The following is a 21,587-nucleotide window of genomic DNA, read 5'->3' on the forward strand; positions in this document are numbered from 1 at the left end:
GTTCATCCAGTCGTCCTGTAATATTTCGTCTGTGGATCAGTAAGCATCATAGGCAAGCGAGATCAGAGAGATCTAATAGGTTTTCTGAATTTATCTGAGAAAAATGTAACAAAATAAAATGTTCATTTGTTTAAAAATGTCTATAAAGGCATCCAGGTTTATTTCACTAATTACCTTTATAAGCTATGTGCTATCAGAATGCCACTTTTAGGGGGCTGTATCAGCCTCCTAGAAGGCTGAGCTGACCTTTTCAGGCACTTGGACCTTATTTCACTAGTGGGAACCCCCAAATATTTCTGCATCTCTTTACTTCTTAAAAATAAACAGTCAAAAAGGCCAATGTGAATTGAGAACTAATCAACAGAAAAATTTGCATTCAAGTTTGTTTGATTTGATGAAGCATAGAACTATTTTATTTATTGAAGCTGTATTAATGTAATTAAAATAAATGGAAAATGCACTCTTTACTTAATTAATATTTTAAGCTGTCTCTGAAGAATAGTATGCAGCTCGAATTTAGTTATCATTTTTAAACTGTAAGACAGATTAATTAGATTCAAATCTTAGCCAGAATGAAATCATTTTCTTAATAAAGCTAAGAGCTCTAGAATTTACTTGGAAGTAGGAAGAGTCTGGTGTTGATCTTCACAGATGAGCAGGAGAATATAAAACATAAAACTCACTGAAATCTAGTGGTTAAAATACTGATAAGTCCATTTGCAAGTTGTGGTCATAGGGGTTGGGTTTATTTATAAGAAAGGTGGTGTTTTCAAGATGTGGGGGCTCTGTTTCTTAATATGTGTGTTCTTAAAGTTAAGGTAAATTGAAAAAATGTATATAGGAAGTTAATATTTAGAAAAGACTTTCTCGTCATAGGAGTGAAGGAAATTCAATTTTGATCTTAAGATCCTAGCGGACAGAAAATCTGTGGAAAATCCTTTGCAGCATACTTGGATTTGCATTTAAGGAGCAAGACTCTAAAGGATAATAGATAAAACTTTTAAACAAAACAACAAATGAGATTAAATGGTGTTGTAGCTTTATCATGCATCCTTTAAAAGAATGAAAATTTATTTCGTGCTATACATTTTGCATGCATTTGCAGAACAAAGTTACTAAACATAAAATTGCAGACAGACCTGTAGTCAGAATTGAAGGCAAAAAGGTCAGTGTAGTTTTCAGCTCCCAGTTACGAACAGATTTTTAAAGAGCCCTGATGAACATTGCTGGGTCCCAGAGAAGAGTTTTGTTCTATGCAAACTGGAAATATGTTTCAGCATCATTCTCACCAAAATTGCGAGATTCAGAATATTTTGAGTGTAGGTTTAGTTCAGATACAGCTCTTGAATTTGGGTGAATGTTAACACAAATCTTCAAAATGCTGGCATTACAGGTGCGCTAAACTCAGAGAAACTGTCTCAAAGTAATTTTTGTTTTTTATTTCAAATGTTTTCCAAGAAAAAGCCATGAAACTTCCTAGAAATTCTATAATAAAATGCTGCTGATGTCAGGAGGGTTTTGTTTTCCCATGTGCAAATGCATTAAATCATATAAGAAAATGTAGTTAGATCAGTAAATGTAAGTTATTCAATTGAAAATAAGGTTTTATCAAGTAAGTTCATTCACAAATATGGGCTGTGAGTAACAATACTATGAAAACTTTAAGAACAGTTTCTGAATTTGGAATTAGCAAACTATTGATAATTATTTATTCGATCTGGCGTCACAGCCTACATTTTTAATGAATATCACATTAAGTAATCTCTGTTTAAAAATGTCTTCCCTGTGTCATAACCCTCACAGATATTTGCCATCCCTTCAAAGGTTTTATTTAGCATGTGATGAAAGTAATGAAAATTGTATTAAAAATTAATATTATCTTAAATTTCAGTAGAAATTTCTCAACACTTCGCTATTTAAAAATTACTTATTTTAAATAGTAATTTGCTATCTCTTGCTATTTAGCCAGTCAATTTCATATTCAGCCTGTTCAGCACCAGCCAGTTCTGAAAAGATGCCATATTTGCCCAGGAAGTTACAATTAATGTATTTGTAAATAAGAAACACAAGCTACAAAGCTAATGGAAGTATTTATCAGTTTCAGTTCATTAGAAGGATCAATATGCAAACACACGTGTCCCTTTAATGAAATCTCGTGGTGGGTTCATTTATCTTTCAAGTAATACAGGTTAGCTAGCAAATTACATAGGCTGGGGCTCGTGCCGGGGCACGGTAATATTAGGTGAAGAATGGTGCTATCAGGCTGACAAAGTAATAAGTTGATACTGTGCACTAAATGTGTAACTGGTTAAAGGTTTGGAGAAGCCAGGTTTGCGTTAATCTGTGGGAGCGTGAAGGATTTCCCACGAGCAGAAGCCAGGTAGGAGCGTGCGGGCTACCTCTTCTCCCAGTTTTATTCTCAGAAACGGGGTTGGCGTAGACAGCACCTTCCTCGCCCTGGAAGGTAAAGAGGAGGTGCGGGTGTGTGTTTGTGACCCTGTGGCACAACTACTCTGCGCTTTCTAAGCGTGGAAAACGGCCCGGTGCGGTGGGTGGTGATGACACTTTTGGTGCTGTCCTATAGGTTTAAGTGAGGTGTCGCTCCGGGGGAGGGAGGAGATGCTCTGAAGACACAGGCTGCCCTTGCCATTCCTTGACTTCCCGGACAAGCTTACCGAGGCGCCGGAAGGATGACTACGGTTGGGGCGAGGGGAAGAAGAGGGGAATAAAAGGAACATCTACACGACGCTGCTGCCGGGTCACCGGGACAGCCGCGGAGGGCGAGGGGGAGAGCCGCCTGCTCCCTCTGGAGCCGGGCGGGCTGCAGTGAGCCATGCCCCCGACGGCTGCCGGTGCGGCGGGGCTGTGGGGGAGGGCCCGGCCTGGCCATCCCATCCCAACCCCACACGCCGTCCCCTCCGCATCGTCCAGCCGGGGCCGCCCCGAGGCTGGGAAATGGGCGGGGAGGCAGGGAGATACCGTCGCGGGGGGTGCGAGGGGCAGCTCCCCCTCCCCGGTTTACAGCTCTCTCGAGAGTTTTGCCCGGGGGGCCGCGCAGGGGCTGCCGCCGTCCGAACACGTGGGGCGGGAAGGAAAAGGGAAAGAAGGGGGTTGCCTCACCCCGGTACAGAAGAGGACCGGCTCGGTCCTGGCAGCCATCCCCAGCCGTAGTGGCGACTGAAAACAATGGCAAGAGGGAAGCGGGAGGGAGCTTCACTGGCGGCTGTGGGTTGGCGGGGGCCTCCCAAGGACCTGTCACCCGCAGTCGGCAACCACCACGCCCCCCTCCCGGTTCTCGTCCCGCTCCACCGCCGGGGCACGCAGCGGGCAGATGCCCCCGGGGTGCTCCCGCAGAGCGTTTGCCTACGGCATGCTGTAATTTGGGGGAGGCGGCGAAGACTGCGGGGTCCGTTTCGTTATAGGGCTCTGTGCTGCCCCAGGCACCTGCGCGGAAAAGCGGCTTTAACCGGGACCTGGGGCTGTGCAGCGCAAGGCACAGCGCGGCCCCGCTTTCCCGCACCGGCCCCGCTCTCAGCGGTGACTGCCGTGGTTTATCTAGCCAAGCTCCGGCACTGTCCCGTGGCTGGCTGCAGCACACGGCTTCTTCCCAGTTTCTTGTGTTATTGGGAGAACAAGAACGGGAGGGGAAAAGTTTGGTCTTCCTTTGCTTGGCCGTTGTTGGGGGTTGCTTGGGGTTGTTTGGTTTTGGTTTCTTCACGGAGGAAAGGCTTTTCAGAAAGAAACGTTGCGGGCTTCTTTGCTGTATTGTCATGCAAATGATCTTTAGGCTTTCCTTGCTGTCCTTGTTTGATTTTATTTTTGGCTTTCCGTCATTGTTGTATCCTCCGCTTCCATCTTGCAAAAGTGGCAACAAAAAGAAAGGGGGGGGGGGGAAGGGGGGTGGAATTAAAAGGAAAAGAAAAAGAAAAAAGGGGGGGGTAGTCAAAATCAACAACAATGAAAAAAACCCCAAAAAACCGCAACCCAAAAAAACCTCACACACATCCACAACAGAAACCCCAAACAGCTTTTCCAAATGAGTGACACAGCCCGTGTCCATTCATCGCCTCACTCCGGCGAAGGGTTTCTCAGCAGCCCAGACCTCCTTAGCCAATTGCTGCCAGCAACATGTGGAGGGGAGGCATCGCTATAGCAACCGGTGGATGGGCCATGTGCGGCAGCCGGCAGGGGCTGCGAGCGGCCCGATATAAGGAGGGCAGCGCCGGGGCGCGCCGGCATCCACCGCCCTCGCCCGCGCCCCGCGGGGGCTACCGGGCCGCCGGCTCCCCCCACCCCGCCGGGAGACGGCTGCGGGCTGCGAGGAGCGCTTGTGCCTGCCGCCGTCTTTGTCTCCGCTGAGGAGGGGATGGGGGGGGAGAGGGGGAAGTTTTGGCACCGGAGGAGGATTGCTAGAGCCCGCCGAGGTGCGCTGAGCCCTCCCGGGGAGGAGCCCGTCCCGCTCGCCGACTGCGGCGCCATGGCAGCAGGTAAATGCGGCGGAGGACGGGGTGGGGGAGCGCCGTCCTTCGCGGTGGCCAGGCTGGGGCCGTGTGCGCGGCGCTGGAGAGAGGAGCGGGATGGGGGAGGAGGGAAGGGGAGCAGCCGCTGCTGCCGCATTCCCCGTCGGTGCAGGCAGGTCTGGGTCTCCTCGAAGCAGCGCGGGCGGCGGGAGGGGCGCAGGGAGAGAGGTACAGAGGGACACTTCGCCGCCTCCCCGCCCCGCGGCCGCGCCTCCGAAAGCAGCGGGAGCCCCCGGCCAAGCGCTGCCCCGGGTTTCCCTGAGCGGTGCCGAGCCGGACTCGGGTCCGTCTGACAGGAGAGGGGTGGACGGGAGGGACCCTTCTCTCTCCCCTCGTCCCGCTGCCAGATCGGGGCCCGGGGACGGGCCCCCTCTCCCAATGCGGGGGCATGGTAACTGCCGCCGGAGCCCCATCCTCGGGCCGGAGGGGCTTCGGAGCCGCGGACCGGGACCGAACCCGCGAGCAGGGGCGGCAGCTCCGCAAGCGCGGTACAGGGAGGCGGCCGGCTTGTTGGCACACGACTCTAAGGGCGCTTTATCTAATCCCTAAATTATGTGCCTTCAGCATCAGCATTAGATCAGCGCTGGCACTACGGCTTGTGTTTCTCTTGCTTGCTGAAGATACTCGATTGAGCTTGGCTGTCGCTGACCGTCCTCTTGGCTCAGGCTCTAACACTTTGTGACTTGGACAAGCTGAATCCCTCTATTTATCTGTTTCACTCTGGCTCATAAAGTCTGGGCAGAGGAGGAAACCCACTTCCTGGTGCTCCCATTCTGCTTTCCTCTGATTGCTTCTGAGTCCTTAGAGATGGGAATGGAAGTTTCTTCACTGTGGTGGTGTCTCTGTGCCCTCTTCTTCTTGCTGCCACCCCAGAGGCTTGCTGTGCGGCTTTGGGCAGGACAGGCTACGCTCCTCCATCTCCAACTCACCTACCTCCTCCACAGGCATGGATGCAGCTGTCCAGTTTCCTGAGTTGTGTGTTATCCCCACAGCATCTCAGTGATGCTGTAGGCTGTTGTGCTGTAGTCTTTAACTAAAAACTGACTTAAAATACCCAGATCTTAAGGATAATCTTGAAGCTCTTTACATTTCCTCTTTCCAGCCTTATTCTTTCTGCACCATAAACTTCTCTGGGGTTCTTGGACATCTCGGCCTTTCAGCATCACCTTGTAGTGGGATTCAGGATAATAGCTACAACTTCTTGTAACTCTAACCAGAAACTTCAGTTCTGTTTGCCTTTAGGAAGCCAGAAAAAATATCTACCATTGATCAAGGGATCTTTGAACTCACTGAATTCTTGATTGTATTCAGTCATTGTTCACAGTATTAATCCTACTAAAAGGTATAGAGACGCTCCAGAGTGCTTTGTGGTGTTGAAGGTTGTGGAAAGATCATTGTACCCCTACAGATGAATAGATCTGTGGCTCTTGCAGTGACCTTTCTCAGTGATTTGAATAAGCTGCAGTTCCCAGAAATCCATCTGCCTTTTGTGTTTGTCAATTTGTGTAATCTTTCCGACCCCTAAAAGAAGCAAAAAGTATCTTCCCATCTGATTTCATCCTCCCGCGTAAAAGCGTTAAAATGACCTCATTTCAGGTGATGAACTGATGTCTGCTGAAAGTGATCCTGGCATCAAGTGAGTTTTCAGAGAGTGGGGTGAAGAGGGAGGCAGGGGATAGCAGCCCCAGAAATCTCTTACTAACTCTAAAGAAAATACCTTAAACCGCCAACAAGTAGCCCAGACTGCCCAGTTCAAGAGTGCTGTGCCGAACACAAGGAACATTCTATGCACAGAAGATGAACATCCCCAGGCCCTGCTGCCCCAGCCTAACCTGACCTGGAGCGCAAAGCAGGGAAGGGGAAGCAGGAACCAAACCCAAGGGAGATGCTACTTTCCCTTCTGTTTGCTTTCTTATTTTACTAAAGGGAAAAAGTCATATCTGTGTGTTTCCTGGGGGCAGGTTAGAGTAGCCAGGCTCCTCCTGATGTAAACTGTTTGGTTTTCTGGTAACCTATCAAAACTTAACCAGCCTAATGTATCTCAACCTATCTCTCAGGTAACCTTATAGAGGGAAATTACTAGAAGTGATTTTAAGTTTAGATTTATTTTAGCAAGCAGACACACACCCATGTGTGTGTAGATATAAAAATACATATCATATATATATCCATACACACCCACACACATCCCTTTCTCCATGCTTTCTGTATTAAGGAAATAATGCATATATCTTTTCTGGCTTGTTTTAATGTCAGTGGCTGTGACTGTTAGCAAAGGATCCTCTTAAAAAAAAAAAAACAACACAAACCCCCCCCCCCAAAAACCAATGAACTAAAACTTATTTTAGTGAAGTTTATTTTTAAGAATAATTATTTTCTTGTAGAATTCTTTTCTTCTGCCTAGGTACTTTTTTGCCTTCCTTGAATGGCAGATTTGCAAGTACAATTTCATCTGCACAGAGGAACAATAGCTTTCAGTTGCACAAAGGATTTCTCCCACCCTGAATCCAAACCACAATGCCTCTTGCTCTGATAATAGCTTCTGAAAAGATTTTGTAATGCACAGAATTAATACATGATTATTTCCGCCTCACTTCTCTCATTTATTAGATTCTATAGTGAATTTCAAATTAAAAATAGCACCTCTTGAGTTTTTTAACGTTCTAATATTTTGAAACAAATCGTATTCAGAAGTTCCTCTTTTTGCCCGTGTTTACTAAGAAATTTGCATTTTTTTATTATCGCTCAGAAACAAAACCGTGTAATATAAATGTAAAAATCAAGGTGTACAGAAAATTGCAAAAAATTAGAATGTCAAGTTGTTTAAAAATGATTTGCAGTGATTTTTCCTTTGTAAGCCGGAAGCGAGGTCAGGTGAAGTAACAGGCAAAAGTGGGTTGTAAAATCGGGAATATCTTTTTAAATTTATGAAGCAAAACAAAACCTCAACTTCAGTTACAGTTTTGCTTCAGCAAGGACCAGAATCAGGCCCCATGTCCTAAAGGAAATAATGAAGGGTAATTCTGCTGATGCATGTGGAAGGTGAGCTTTCGCATCACTGCATGGGGAGCTCCTCTCTGCTCTTACAAAGGCTTTCTCCCACACTTGCCACATAGGTGTGAGAACTTATTTACATGAAAGCGTACATTAAATATTTACTGACATTTGTCTGGGATTTGTTTGAAATGTCGGCTGTTCTGCTGCATCATGGGATGACATCGCCGAACGGGACGCTGCTCTTTGATTAGAACAGTGATTTGTGACTCCAGTGTTATGGCTGCTCTAGTTACTGACTCACTTTTGGGTGTATATAGAATGTGTTCTGTCGAGGGACTGGGAAAGCCTTCACGAGATCAGATCTTAAGCATTTTTTTCCCTTCTTAAAAAAATCCACAAACAAAAACCAAAAACCCAAACAACCCCCAACCACAAACCTCCATAGAAGTGGCGTACTTCAGACAAACACCGTTGAGTGTAAGTAGTAGATGTAATGCTGTTCTGAGACAGGGCAAATCTTTGCCTCCTAGCATTTAAGCTCAGACCCGGCTATTTCAAAGCAAGTAAAGACTGGCTGAACATTTCCAAATCCTCTGTTAGAATCACTTCCTAAGCCATCATTTAGGAATTAGCAGTTTTCCTTCACTGGGACTCTGATACTACACAATTTTCCAATGAGACAATCATTCAGAGAAGTGTCAATATATTCTATTACATAAAGTTTTAAAAATGCATAGTTACATGTAGCTGAGTTTAATATTTAATTATGTGTAATTTATGTGGTCTATTTATTTGTTAAGCCTTGGGGTTGAGGGAGGGGGAAGGTGATTTGTTTTTCTTGTTATGCAATAGCTATTGTTCCCCTTCCACCCCAGGAACAGGCACCATGGCAGCCCCAGCCAGCACAAGGAGAGGTGCTCTGCTTTAAAAGACATCCGACTGTAAATGTCAAATTCATAAATATTTAAACATTTTTCTTTCAATTTGAAGTCAAGTCTGACAGGACGCCTCTAATTAACCCTGGGATCCGTTTCAGGCTGGGGCCTTACTGCAGGGAAGAATCAGGGGTTTAGTTGAGGTGGGGAAATCTGTGCTCCTGGCTGGGGAGGGAAGGGGGTAAGAAGCAGGGGCTGGTGACATTAATTTTTACACGTTCGCTAATTCGGTGTTTGGTCAGATATCCGGCAGGATAAAAGGGCAGTGGGTTTCTCCAGCTGAGTTGGGGGCAGCGGGGGCTGTTTCCTGATGGGGCGCGCCTAGAGGGGGGGGCGTGTCCCGCTGCCCTCCGCGGCGCCGGGGATCTCCAGCCCGGCGCCCGGCAGCGCCGCCGGTGCGAGCCCGGAGCCGGGCGGCGGGGCTTCGCCGTCGGCTTTAGTCAGAGGCTTACCCGCAGACACCAGTGCCAGGGTATTTCCCGGGAGCCGGGGGGGGGGGGGTGTGTGTGGGCGCGGGGGCTAGCCGGCGTGCCGCTAAGTACTAATTCCTCCCGAAGGCAGGGAGGGTAGAGCGGATCTCTCCGGGCCCCGACGGCTGCGGCTCCAGAGGTCCCCGAGAAGCGGGGAGTGGAAGGAGCGGGGATAAAGGCCGGCGGCCACTCGGCAGAGCCCCTCACCCTTCCCTGTCAGCCGCTCCGACGGGGCGGGTAGTGCGGGCTGCCGCACAGGCTGCGGCAGTGGCCCTTCACCCCTTCCCTCCCTCTGCGGGGTAGCCATCCGCTCCCAGGGCACGGAGGGCCGGGCAGGCGTTGATGCTGGTCCTCCCAGACGTGCAGGGGTTTTGCGAGCCCTCGACGGCCTGGAGCCCATCACTGGGGACACAGCTACAGTGGCTCCCCACGGAAGACGCTTACCGAGGTGTAAGCGATGCCGAACACCCCACGGAAGGTTCCTAACTCTTTCCCGCGTTTCACGTTACCGAGTGCAGCGCTGGGGACGGGCGGGGTATCTTGGTAAAAGCATCTTTTGTTAAGGGCAGCCAGCTCCGCGGCCGGTACCCCGGCTGTGTGGGGAAAACTGTGGGGCAAAGTTGGAAGCAACGTCTAAAGCCTCTGTAACTAAAGGGAGGAGGAAGGCCAGCGCGCTCTTTCTCTCCGCCGTGTTTACTCGGGCCATTTGACAGCACTTCGCTCCCGTAATTTTCATTGTTTCCCTCGCATAGCCCGTTCCCCGGGTGCTTGTGCGGCTCTTTCGCACGGCAACCGGAGAAGGAAAATCGTTTAAAACCGTGGTTGCGAAAACAGAGAATCAAGAGATTCAGGAGCAGCGCCCGAAACTGCCCCCACCAGGCTCTTACTTCCTGGCAGCGGTGCCCCTTCGCGCCCTCGGGACCGAGACGGGAGGAGGCAGTGGGGGGCAGCTCGGGCCGCCCGAAGAGTGGGGCCGGCCAGCGGGGGGTCCGGGGTCCCGGGGAGGGGGAACGGGGACTTGTCCCTGCCTCTCTGATGGGAGGCCAAACACCGCGGCGAAGCGGATTAACGTCCCGGGGCGCAGCGCTCGGGGAGGGGGCGCCGGCACTTTGGCTGGAGCTGCCTTTTTAGATGCAGATTGCGACCTCTGGCCCCACGGGGCCAGCGGCCTTTCACGAAGATGCTAATGGCAGAGCGCAGCAGCCCTTTACCCCCCGGGCCCCCGGAGCCGAGGCGGCGGGAGCTGCGAGCGGGCGGCGGCGGCCGTCGGTGCTGCCACCTCCCCAGTGCCTTTCCCCCCGCCCGGTGCGGGCCAGGGCCGCGCTCCCCCCGGTGCGTGTGGGGCAGGTACTTGGCTGGGGCCGCGAAGAGCAGTGGGGAGGATGCGGGGAGGCGGCCCCGGAGCTCCCCGGGGCTGGGCGGAGGAGCTGGGGTGGGGGCAGCCCCGTTCTCCTGGTGGCTGTTGGGATTTGGAGGAGGGGCCGGCCGCGGTTTAGGGGAGGGAGGAAGGAGGGAGGCGGCGGGTCCGGCGGTGGCTGCGCGGGCGCGGAGGTGGTGGCGGGCGGCTCATGCCCGGCCTTGGCGAGTTCCGCACCCGCCCCCCGCCGCCCGGGTTTTACAAACCCGGCAATCCTCCTCCTGTGCCGGGCGCATCCAGGCAAGCAAATCCGAGAGCCTTCCTGAACCTGCATTTCCATTAACTCAGCCTCAGCCCCGGCTAATCCGCAGCACTGAAGGCAAGGAGGCTAATTAATGACAAGCTTTTACAGTCAAGACCAGCGATAATTGCTTTGGTGGCCTTTATGATTACAAGATAAAAATGGACCGGGCCTGACATAAGAGCCACTGTGTACACTGCAAGACAGGAGGAAATTAAGAGCTGGCTAGCTGAATACGGAGCAGAAAATTACTAATAGAGGAGAGATAATGAATAGGCCGGCTAGGCATTCATGGGGAAAAATCCATTTTGTTACCACGCGAAATTAGGTGGTGGAAAGGAGTTTGCTAATTGTTCTCATCTTGTAGCAACCAGGACTGAGGCAGGGGCGTGCTTTTCAATTCATTTCCCTGGTAATTGTGAAAGGGGGAATGCAGGCCAAATGAGTCTTGCTGCAATTTGCGCGCCTGGTCTTTTCATTTTCATGTTGCGTTTTTAATTGTTGCTAATATAGCTTATAATGAAGCTAATGAGGGGAAATTATTGTACAACTTTTTAGCACATGGAGACGAGTGAAATGCACAAGAAGGATTCTCTCCTATTGCTGGAAAAAAAAAAAAACCCAAAAAAAAAAACAATAATAGTGATCTGGAGGAGTTCGGAGCTATCGGGCTTTTTTAAACTCCTTTTCGTTCTACAACAGACAAAAGGAAGGACCACCACCTACTTTCTTTTTCTCTCTCTTCGTTCCGTGTTTTATTTTTCGCTCAAAGAAAAAAATAAAAGGGATTTTCCCTCTCTGGCCCTGGATGCGGAGCTGCGGAGCGCGCCGCGGTGCTTGCGCGCACCCAGCGCGCCCGCCTCCGCCTTTCGGTAGTTAAATACAAGCCGCGGGGCGGGGAGGGGATGGGATGGAGGGGGGCATGTCCGCACTGTTGTCCCTGCCCCTCCGTTTGCTTCCATCCGTGGCTCAAAGTTAGCTCTGCCCGGTGCTTCCCCCCGACGGGGGCTCCGCGCTTCTCCGCGACCGCGCAACTCAGGCGCTGCTTCTCTCTCCTCCCCTGCAGAAAAGCAACGTCCCGCCGCTCCCGCAGCGCAGGGAAGAGGCAGAGTCCGCCAAATTCCTTCTTCTCACCCTCCTCTCCCTCGCTTGCATCGCCGGGGTCCTGGCGGCCTCGGGGGTCGCCTACTGCCTCCGGCACCGCGCCCACCGCCGGCTGAAGGAGAAGCTCTCAGCCCTTGGGGGCGACGCCGGCTCCGACGCTACCGCTGCTTATCAGGTAAGGACCGAGCTCTTCTCTTCCTCCCCCTCCTCCGGCCCTGCGCCCCCGGGGCGCCCGGCAGAGCCCGAGGAGACCCTTTTCCACTGGGAGCCGAGGGAGTGGGTTTGTTCCCTGTATTGCTTCCCCCGCCCCATGCCAGTCGTATTCCCGCGGATTCACTGTAGCAGCTTTTTACTGCTGGATGTTAATCTTGGCTATTTTGGGAGTTGCGGTAAATTCGTGCCTAATTAGAGGCATTACAAAAAAAAAAAAAAAAGCCTTCGTCATTGAAATTCTCTGAAAAACTAGCATTAATATCCATAATCTGCCACCCCTGCCACTGTTAATAACAAAAAAATCTTTAACGTTTATGAGGAATGGATTGCACGGTTATCTGAAGATGTCTCTCTTTTTGAGTAATCGACTTCCTCAGGGTCTGATATGAAAAGAGCCTTTGACCCGATCTGTTGCCACCTTCTGCCATTATTCAGATAAATGAAATCTAATGCTGATAGATGGGGAGGTAAACCAGGACTGGTTCTGGGAGAACAATGGTAGCAGATGTGTACCCAGTAATATGGGAGCACTGCTCTCAGATTTCCTGAAATAAATCAGAAACCTCAGGCTTTCTCTTTCACTTTCAAAAGTATTGGGTGGAGAGGTACTCTGCATCTTCCCAAAGTTTGTTTTAGATCATGGCGCCTATTTCTTGGTGTATTACTGGTGTGGTAATGCATGTGTTATGGTCATAAACCACAGAACCCTGGTCTGCTATCCCAAAATACTTGGAGTGTGACCAGGAAAAAGAATTCAAGAGTGTGTAAACATTGTTGCTGTAGTATCTGTGTGTGCTGTGCACTCGTAGGGTCCTGCTAATGGCACTCTGCTGTCAAGCTTTATTTTACCTTCTTGTTCTGCTTAGGATCAGACATTGTGGCCTTGCTGTATTGTGAAGCTGAGATAGATTCAGATTGGCATCTGGGAGTCATATGGGAATAAACTCATATTTCCTTGCAAAGTTTGGGTCTGTCTGTACCTCTTGCACGTTAAAGAGGTGATGTATTAAGTACATCTCCACAGGCAGAGTCGAGGGAGATTTTAGTACAGAATGATAAACACGAATGTTTTTGTCACATTATCTTTATGAGTAGCTTTGGGTTTTTGTTTAAATGGAATGTTTACTTAAAAGAAAAAAACCCAAATCTTTAAATTACTTCACATCTTTAAATTTACTGACTTACAAAGCAAGAGAGAGAGAGCATTTCCAGTGGGGAAAAAACAAGGAGTGTCCTGCAGGATAAAGTGTGAACAAACCAGCAGTTTGTCAGATCAGTTTTGTTGGCCAAAGAGGCTGTGGCCATGAATATTTTTGTTTGATTTCAATGTGGAACTTGCAGTTGGCTTATTTAAACCACGGAAGGGATAGGTAGCCTTTTTCTTCTGTTAAATGTGAATACAAGAATTCTTAATTTTTTTTAAAAAAAGCCCTCCAGGTTCCAAAATCACACTTGAAACTGAATTTGTGATAATTAACAGGACAATCTTCCTACTGACAGCTCTAATTAATAGTATCTGTAATTAAAATCGTGCCCTTCCAGCAGGAAAATTGTTTGAATTTCTTGGAGTGACCTTTTTTGCCATTTCTCCTGGGAGTATAGTGGTTGATATTGATTTTATAATGAGCTCTGGTTTGTTTAATAAGAATCCGTAATCCAGACACTAAATGAAATGTGTGCTTCATATCTTCTTCCCAGATTTATATATATTTTAAAATCTTCTTGGTTAGATGTGAGAGTGGCATTTTCTGTTTAAAACAACAAGAATGCTTTGAGGATGCTGCTCAATATTCAATAGCAAGACTGTATTAATATTCTTTGTTCCTGACCTTTGGGCCCAGTCCTGACCACCTGACTTTTTAACCATTTCCATTGGTTTTTCAGGGTAACTGTAGTCATGAGTGGGAGGAAAAATGTTTTCCCTTAACTACAAAGGTTTCTAAGGGCTTGGCTCTCCTCCCGTGGAAATAAATGGGAATTTTGCCATTTGTTTCAATGGCAGCAGTAGGAGGCCCCAGTATATGCAGACAAAATACTCAGGCAGTTTTGATGCTGCTAAGTAGCATTTTATCAAAATGAATCACTGAGGCTCATTCTGTGTATAATAAACTATTCATGTGGATTTGAAGAGAAGTAGGATTGAGCCCTATTCGCATCGTCAAAATCGCCTTATGTTGAGCTGTGTTAAATGTAATGGATATCTGGTATGATGCATGTTTTGGATAACATCAATTAGGTCTCAGAAAAGCATCAATTATCTTTTTCCTCATCTTCTCTGGTACTCATAGGGGAATAATGTAACCCGTATTAATATGGGAGAAGAAAAAAGCAGATAGCTTTCAAAATTGTACCTACTTTGTTCCCTTCTGCTAAATGTTTCCCAAGTATGTACTTGGTTAACTCAGTGTATTTTAAAAATATGAAACATTTCAGCAGCTGCCGCCACTAGACTTTAAAGCGCAATACTCAAATATGTTGCTGCTTACAGCTTAAGTGACAATTCAGACTTTTTTTTTCTTATTTGAAGGGGGAGAAATTGGTGGGTATGAAAGGGCCTGGTGGCCCAATGTGATTCAGAGGGAGCGCTGAAATATTACGTTGATTCACATGCTTCTCAAAATGTCAGTGGTTTGTATCTTCACATAAACAAGACTGACCTAAATTTTCAACATTTAGCAGAAGCATTTTTCATCCTAACCCAGTTCAGCCAAGAGAGTTCATTCAGGGTTTCACTCCTTCCTCAGCCACCCCGTGAACTTTGAGGAGGTTTTTCTCCACAGCTGCTTTTCTTTTTTCTTTTTTTCCTCTTTTCCTCCCCATCTTCCCCTTCCCCCCTTCTCATCTGTGCAGTGAAACACCAGCTTGAGAAGGGGAAAACAGACACACTGTATAGTCAGGGAAATAGCAGGTTGCCTGCTAAGTCTCCCCCTGCACCAGAGCCTGTCATGCAACGTCACTCTCCCTTGGGCACTCACCTGCTAGTATGAGCAGTTCTTGTGTGAGCATGCCTGCCTACTAACATGAGTATTTCTTGTGTAAGCGCGTGTAGAAGTGACCAGTCTTAGGCAGGATGGCCAATACCATTTAAAACATGCAAGCAGGCAAATAAAATCTCTGCAGTGCCCCTGATGAGCTGTCAAATGTCCCAATACATTGAAGAGGTACCTGGTTCTTCAGGTGCTTGGTAAGGCAAGCAGCTGGCCTTCAGCATGTTGATGTGAGCTCTGGGAGACTAAACTCTGTGGAAATACTCAGTACCAGTAAGAAGGGCAGATGCACAATTGTAACTTCGTTGATCTTTGAATCACTAAACAACAAAATTCTAGGATGGTTTAATTAGTAGCTAAGGAGCTTTTCAAAATTCATGGAAACAATGTATCTCATAAAACATTGTATGTGCATAAAAAACATTTTATACATCAAGGCAGACAATTTTTGTGTACCTTACAAACACGTCTCCCGTCCTTTCAAATCACGCGTGTAACGATTAGATAAGTCAGTGTTAGCCACTCAGGGATGACTAAAAAGAGGTTCTTTCTGCCTCCACATTGCCCCTGCGCATGCGTGCACCTGCACCCATGTTTTTAATTGTTGCTCGTATTGCTTTGATCTTCTTTGCAAAGCAAGTTTAGCATTCTGCAAGCCCCCTCTCTGGTCCAGGAGATTAGGGCAGAAGCGTTCTAGGAATTTTCAGCAGCCACTCTTTGATTTATTTCACAACACTGAGCAGATTTTCTTCATGCACTTTGAAGCCTTTAGAACATAACCCAGAGAGAAGCGGGCATGCAGACATCAGGGGGCGGTCTGCAAACAGGGCCACTAAGTGCACTCCTTACTTGTCACTGCTCCCATTAGCAAGCAATTTATTAATGTAATGAGTGCATGTTAGTGACTGCTACTATTTAGGGATGCTCTGTTTGATTCAGGGTGATGTATTTGTGGGTCCAACTGAACCCTGGCATTTGACCCCCATGTGGGGAAAGCTAGGTTGTGCAAGATGTTAAATCATCAGCATATTTTATACTTTGAGCTGCAGAACTTTCCTATGAGCATGGTCTTCTGCATCACTGATAATGCTCAGCAAAATGTTACCCATAATGAAATTTAAAGGCAAAAGTTAAAATGCACTGAAACTGGCTTCAGAAAACCTGCCTTTTAATATTTTGTGCCAGTAATCTTCTTTTAATTTTCCTTCATCTCCACCAAAAGAACTTCCTGTAAAAAGTGAGGGGGCCATGACCAAACAGTCTACAGTGAAATTTGTTCTTAAGCTGCCTGAAGTATTCCAGGTTACATGAGCCATGTGCTGTCAGTGCAGCTGGATTGCGTCATCAGCTGTTTTAAAAATTTGTTCAAATAACCTGGTTTGGCAGGCGTATAATTGTAAAGTATATGTTAAATTCCACATTATCACGTTTTACATTATATATAAATTATATATTCCTTTGTCAGATACAGTCTTATTAATTACATGATCCTTCTGGATTCAAAGCCACCAAAAACTTCTCTGTGCTTTTATAGATTTGATCCTGCTGTTATTTTTTATTAGAGATGTTAAAAGCACAGCATTTACCACAATTACAATAAATATTTTGATGCAAATTTTTTAAAAGGCTGCAACTGAAAGTATCCACTGGAAACATACTCTCTACTTAATCATCATGCCTGTTTTGTGTGTTTAAATGCAGATACTTCACTACCTCTAATACTACTTCTACACTGTAGACTTTCACAAGCAAACTTATTATTATAGTATTAGACCTTAATGTTATAGTAATACTGTATATCAACTCCTTAGAAAACTGGTTTTTGTGAAGTAAGTGAAATGGAAAAATGAAAAAAAAAAAAAAAGAAAATTTTGCTGTTCTTGTTTGTCAAGTTTTCAGTAATTTTCCAATTAACATCAAAATTTGGGCCAAAAAAAAGCTGGTAAACTGGAGATAATCAGTACCATAAAGTAACACCTCTTACGTATGTAAAACTTCATTTTCAAGGACCCTCCTACACTTGAGCAAAAAAGATATCACTGAGGACATAGTGTGTTCAGTACATGAGTATTTAGTAAACATTTCATAAGGAATACAATTAGTAAGGATTTTGGATAGATGAAAATTTTGCCTTAAGGCTGAATGCTAGGAAGGGCTTGCTTGTGTTTTCTTCTGGGAAAACAAAGGACAACGCGTTTTTAATCTTTTCCTGTGTCCTTATTGAAAGAGAAAAAAAATACAATCTTGGGTGACTATGTAAAGCAATAGGACAAACTGTAATTGTTTTTAATAAAGCATACACGGGGAGGTCTGTGTATTAGAAGAGTTGTTCTCGTCCATTTAAGTCTGCTTATTGTGTATTATATAAACAATTTTGTCTATCTTTACTTAGAATTTCGTCTTAAAATAAATTCTCAGGAACCTGCAAATACATTGTATGTAATATTGTTACATAAATCAATGTACTTCAAGGTGAGACAGTTTTGCCAATGTACAAAATATACTGTGCAATAGTCATGCATAGCAATGATGGGAAAGGAAAAAGAAGTGGGGAGTGTTTTAAGGCGATGAGAATTTACCGTATGCTTAAAACACTTCTGTGAAGTCAGTGGATGGCCAAAGCAGAATGAGGCAAACTAGAATATTTACAAATACAAATTTAACTTTCAATAATGTTGGTTTGGGTTTATTTCGGTTTTTGTTTGTTGGGTTGGGTCTTTTGTTTGTTAGTTTGGGGGGTTTTGAATCTGATTAGTGTTCAGAGCAATCCGGAATTCCTGTGGTGCATTGGACTATGTAATTCCCCAACCTTGCTTCCTGTGGTAGCCATAACATTGAATTAAATGGTAGTGATGTTCAAAATAGGATTTCAAAACACTGTATGAACTTGTAAATCTGCAGAAATCTATCAGACATGCCTGTGTGATGATTGTGGTGTAAATAAGATGGATGGATGGATGGATGGATGGATGGATGGATGGATGGATGGATGGATGTGTATTTGCTATGATACCCCTAACATTTAAAGTCGGCTTCAAAATACTGCTTAATGAGGAATGCCCACCTGAAGAGCTGAAGCTCAATGGCACAGATTTCAATGGGGCACTTCAGGAAATCTGTATTTGAGCTGCTTGTGTCTGTGAGGAGCAGTGCTCTCCAGTTGCCTCCTCCCCTGCTCTGCCCATTGCTGCAGTACCCATGGCCCCAGCAGTTAGGCTGGCTAACTGTACTGGCTGTGTGAGAGAGGTTTATTTGGCTTGTTATGAATGGCTCTCCTCTAAGCAGGTGCTGTTTTAAGTTCAAGAAAATAACTTTTGTAAATTAATCAGTGTTGGAGAAAGAGTCCGGCCCTGATCAGAGAAGGTTTTGCCTTCACAGCCCAGGTCCTGGGCTGCTGCAGCAGTGGCAGTGCAGCAACACTTTGAGTTGCTAGTTAAACACTTTATATTGGGGTGGATAGGTGGAGAGAGAAGGGTTTTTGCAGGTATGGAAGGAAAATGAATATGCAATGCAACTCCTGGAATGCTTGAATGAGAAGGTGCCGTGTGGGTTTAGGTGTCAGAAATATAAACCATCATTTCCAACTATTTGGCTGTTTATCTGTGTAGGATTAGTGCAAAGTGGCAGAGAGAAGGTGATGTTGGCCCTCTCCTCTTGACTGACTTCATTTAGTTTTCCTTGTCTAAAGAGTACAGTATTTGAGCCTAGCGTTTTGAGGAACAAGGACAAGCATGCTCCAAGCATCTTGCAGTATAATTTCTGTGTGTTTAGGGTGTAAGAAAATCTAAGAAAAAAATAGTAGGAGGGGAAATTTAGTGACTCATTTTTAATTACTGGGAAATCCAGAGTCCTTACCCAAACAGTCATTTCTAAGAAAGTGTGCTGGAGGTGCTCTGGACTTGTAGGTTGCAGGCCGCATCTCACCTGGTAAACTAAACCAGCAAGTTGTTTGAATGGCCCTGGCACCGTTTCAGGCCAACTTTCTCCTGAACGTTTGCTCAGCACAGATAGCACAGGCCAAGAAAAAGACATATATTCATTAGCTGGTCAATGTGCTTAATAATTTGGCCGTGGCCACCCAGTTTTAGAGGGTGAGGATTACTGTTGCTTTATCTGCCCTTACTCCCCACCTTGGACCTTCGAGGTGTGGGCTCCCGCTCACAAGCATTCTGCTCCTGAGCATCCTGCTTCTGCTTCAGAGCCCCTTCCACTCATCTTTGCTGTGCCATGGGCTATTTGCCAGCTGAATGTGGGCTGGTTCTCGATAAGTACAATGGATTGTCTCCCTCTGGTAAATTGATTATATCCCAGTCCCTGTATGTTATAAAGAAGCCAAAGATAACCGCAGCCTTGCCTAATGGGCTGGAGAGTATTTGATTTGCAGTCCCAGGCTGTACATCATCTCAAGTGTCCCGATTTCTTTCTGGAATAACTATACTGTCTTCAGTGGCATTTTTTTTCTGATGTAATGTAGAGGATAATCAGGCCTGTCTTTCCTACACACTTCTGCCCTTTTTTGCATTTTAGGAATTTCCTTTCTCTTTTGGAGCAGCTCTCTTATCATGTTTCAGATTCTTCTATTGTATATTCTCTGAACACACAGCAGCTAGCACTGTGGTCTGGCTTGCTGAGCCCTTCATATTCCTTCAGAGTGCTGTAGTAGAAGAATAAACTACATTTTTTAAAGTTTTTAACTGGGAAGTCTTTTTTATTTGCAGAACAAATCTTGTACCAGGGTCATGTCCCCTGAAAGAAAGTAGGAGTTAATTTTGTGTACATAAAGAGCTGTTGTAAGTGATGTTTGTCAGTTCTTGTGGGACCATGTTGCCTGCGAGCAGAAACAGGTTGCAGTTTATTCTCTGAAGTCTGTAAGGTACATAAAAAGCATTCTTCCTACTGCTTTCTTCTGGGTACATCTGTTCATCCTGCACACCGGTCTCACACGGCGGGCAGTGAAAGGGAAGAGGAATGTGGATGCAGTGTCGCTTCCTTTCTCTTTCTCCTCGCAGCCTGGATGACATGCTGTGCTTGGCAGCATGCTGGCAGAGCAGGTCCACGTCTTGCCCAAAGCCTGCGAGATCTCAGCTTCAGGGATCTTTGCCCTTCCTGCACTTTGTGTTTTTCATCCTCAGGGAAAGAGTTGAGGCTTACTGCAGCCACCTAAGGTTTTACTCTGGTAAATCCATATAGACTTGTCTGTTTTGTGGGACAGATGAAAAAAAAAGTTGGTTTCAAACCTGCCTGTAGCCCAGTTGTGCAGCTCTTACAAGGATGTCACAAAGTGGAATATTCTGAATGGACTGTGATATTTTTGCGCATTTTATCGTGGTATAAGCTATAAGAGAAGAAGTTTGGGCAGAGCAGACTGGAGCTCTCCTGGGGTCAGGCGGCTCAACTGCTCCAATATTCCCAAATTCCGCATGGGCGAGACGTGCATCTCAAGCATCTTTGGGGGTGTGCGTGACATGTGAGGGCAGGGGGACCCATGGATGGTCTGTCTGTGTGCAGAGTACAGAATTGGATGTTGAGGATGTGATTTGTGTTGACTGGACGAGAGTCCTCATTTCCTTGCTTTCAAGAGGGACAAGGCTACATTTCCAGGGATGAGGACCACCTATCCCAAATATTTTTCTTTTCATATCTTCACATGCACAACAAAGATCTAAATGCCTTCTAGCAGTTTAAAGACCCGTAAAAGAAAATTTGAGTGATTAAATGCACACCAGCAAGGTATGGTGAAGGACTGAGACAACGCACGTGACTTCTTTTTACTGTGATTTTTGCTGATATAGGTTCTAAGCTCATATAGCACCGATGTATGTCACTGCAGTGTAAGTCAGCTGGGGCATTCCTGCAGCTCTTTGTATTCTAGTTCAAGTTCTGAGCTTTTAGTGTGCAGATCCAATTTCTGTCGCTTTTATTCTTACCAAACAATCAAACCATGACTGTAAAAGGGGCTCCTAGAAGTTAAATCCTTCAAAGAACCAAAATTAATTTGGAGGGGGTGGGAGAGAATAGCTTTTGGATTGGAGGAAATAAAGTTTTGTGTAGGTGGCTTATCCAAAGGAGAAAATGCATGAGGCTTTCTCCAAGCTTTGCTGACCACTTTTCTAGACTTTTTGCTGAAGACGAATGATGGTTTATGGATGTTTTCTTGGGATGACTGCGTTCTGAACAAGCACAGATTTTGATCAGGGAAATAGTTTGTTGAACTTTTAGTATTTCAGACTGCTACAATCCGATTAATTTTTTTTGTGCAGTTTTTATTTTCCAGTTTTCCTCTCATAGGTGCAGGCTTCTTGATGATTCCTGCTTTTTCCTTCTGCATAGGACTGCTGCTGCTTTGCAGAACCATGTTCGTTTCCTCTCCCTTTATCAAATGTTACCTAACTTGGAGATGTATGTATTTTGATCAGGTGGGAAGGCTTTTCCTTGGTTGTGCTGTCTCACAACAGCAGGGATACATGGTTTGCAGTGGTCTGCAGTAGAACCAGCCCTACTCATTTACTAGTGCTGCTGGTCCGAACATCTCCCTAATCTTCAAAAATGTATCAGGAAGAGGATTCACATGTCAGCAAAATATCGATCTTTCCCACTATTAATAGAAGAACAAGGGAAAGATTAAAAGGAAAGATTCAGTATACTGCTCCTTTTCTGACAGCGCAGGGAAAAGAAGCTTGGATTTTACCTTTTTCCAGCTTCT

General features: G+C 46.2%; 1 protein-coding gene across 10 annotated transcripts in view; it reads left to right on the forward strand.

The window, feature by feature from the left end:
- PTPRN2 (protein tyrosine phosphatase receptor type N2) overlaps positions 1-21,587 on the forward strand; it is a 667,916-nt gene that overhangs the window by 543,922 nt on the left and 102,407 nt on the right. For 9 of the 10 annotated variants that reach the window (XR_010609958.1, XM_065666790.1, XM_065666798.1 and 6 more), the window contains one exon: positions 11,647-11,859. The exons of the other annotated variant lie outside the window; for it this stretch is intronic. Coding sequence is in view for 8 of the 9 variants with exons in the window: in XM_065666790.1 (XP_065522862.1) it covers positions 11,647-11,859 (213 nt within the window). In the remaining variant the exon portion in view is untranslated. The remainder of the gene's footprint in view (positions 1-11,646; positions 11,860-21,587) is intronic. 10 annotated transcript variants of the gene reach the window in all.

Source organism: Lathamus discolor, chromosome 2 (assembly GCF_037157495.1).
Source record: "Lathamus discolor isolate bLatDis1 chromosome 2, bLatDis1.hap1, whole genome shotgun sequence".
In the NCBI taxonomy this organism is placed as follows: domain Eukaryota; kingdom Metazoa; phylum Chordata; class Aves; order Psittaciformes; family Psittacidae; genus Lathamus; species Lathamus discolor.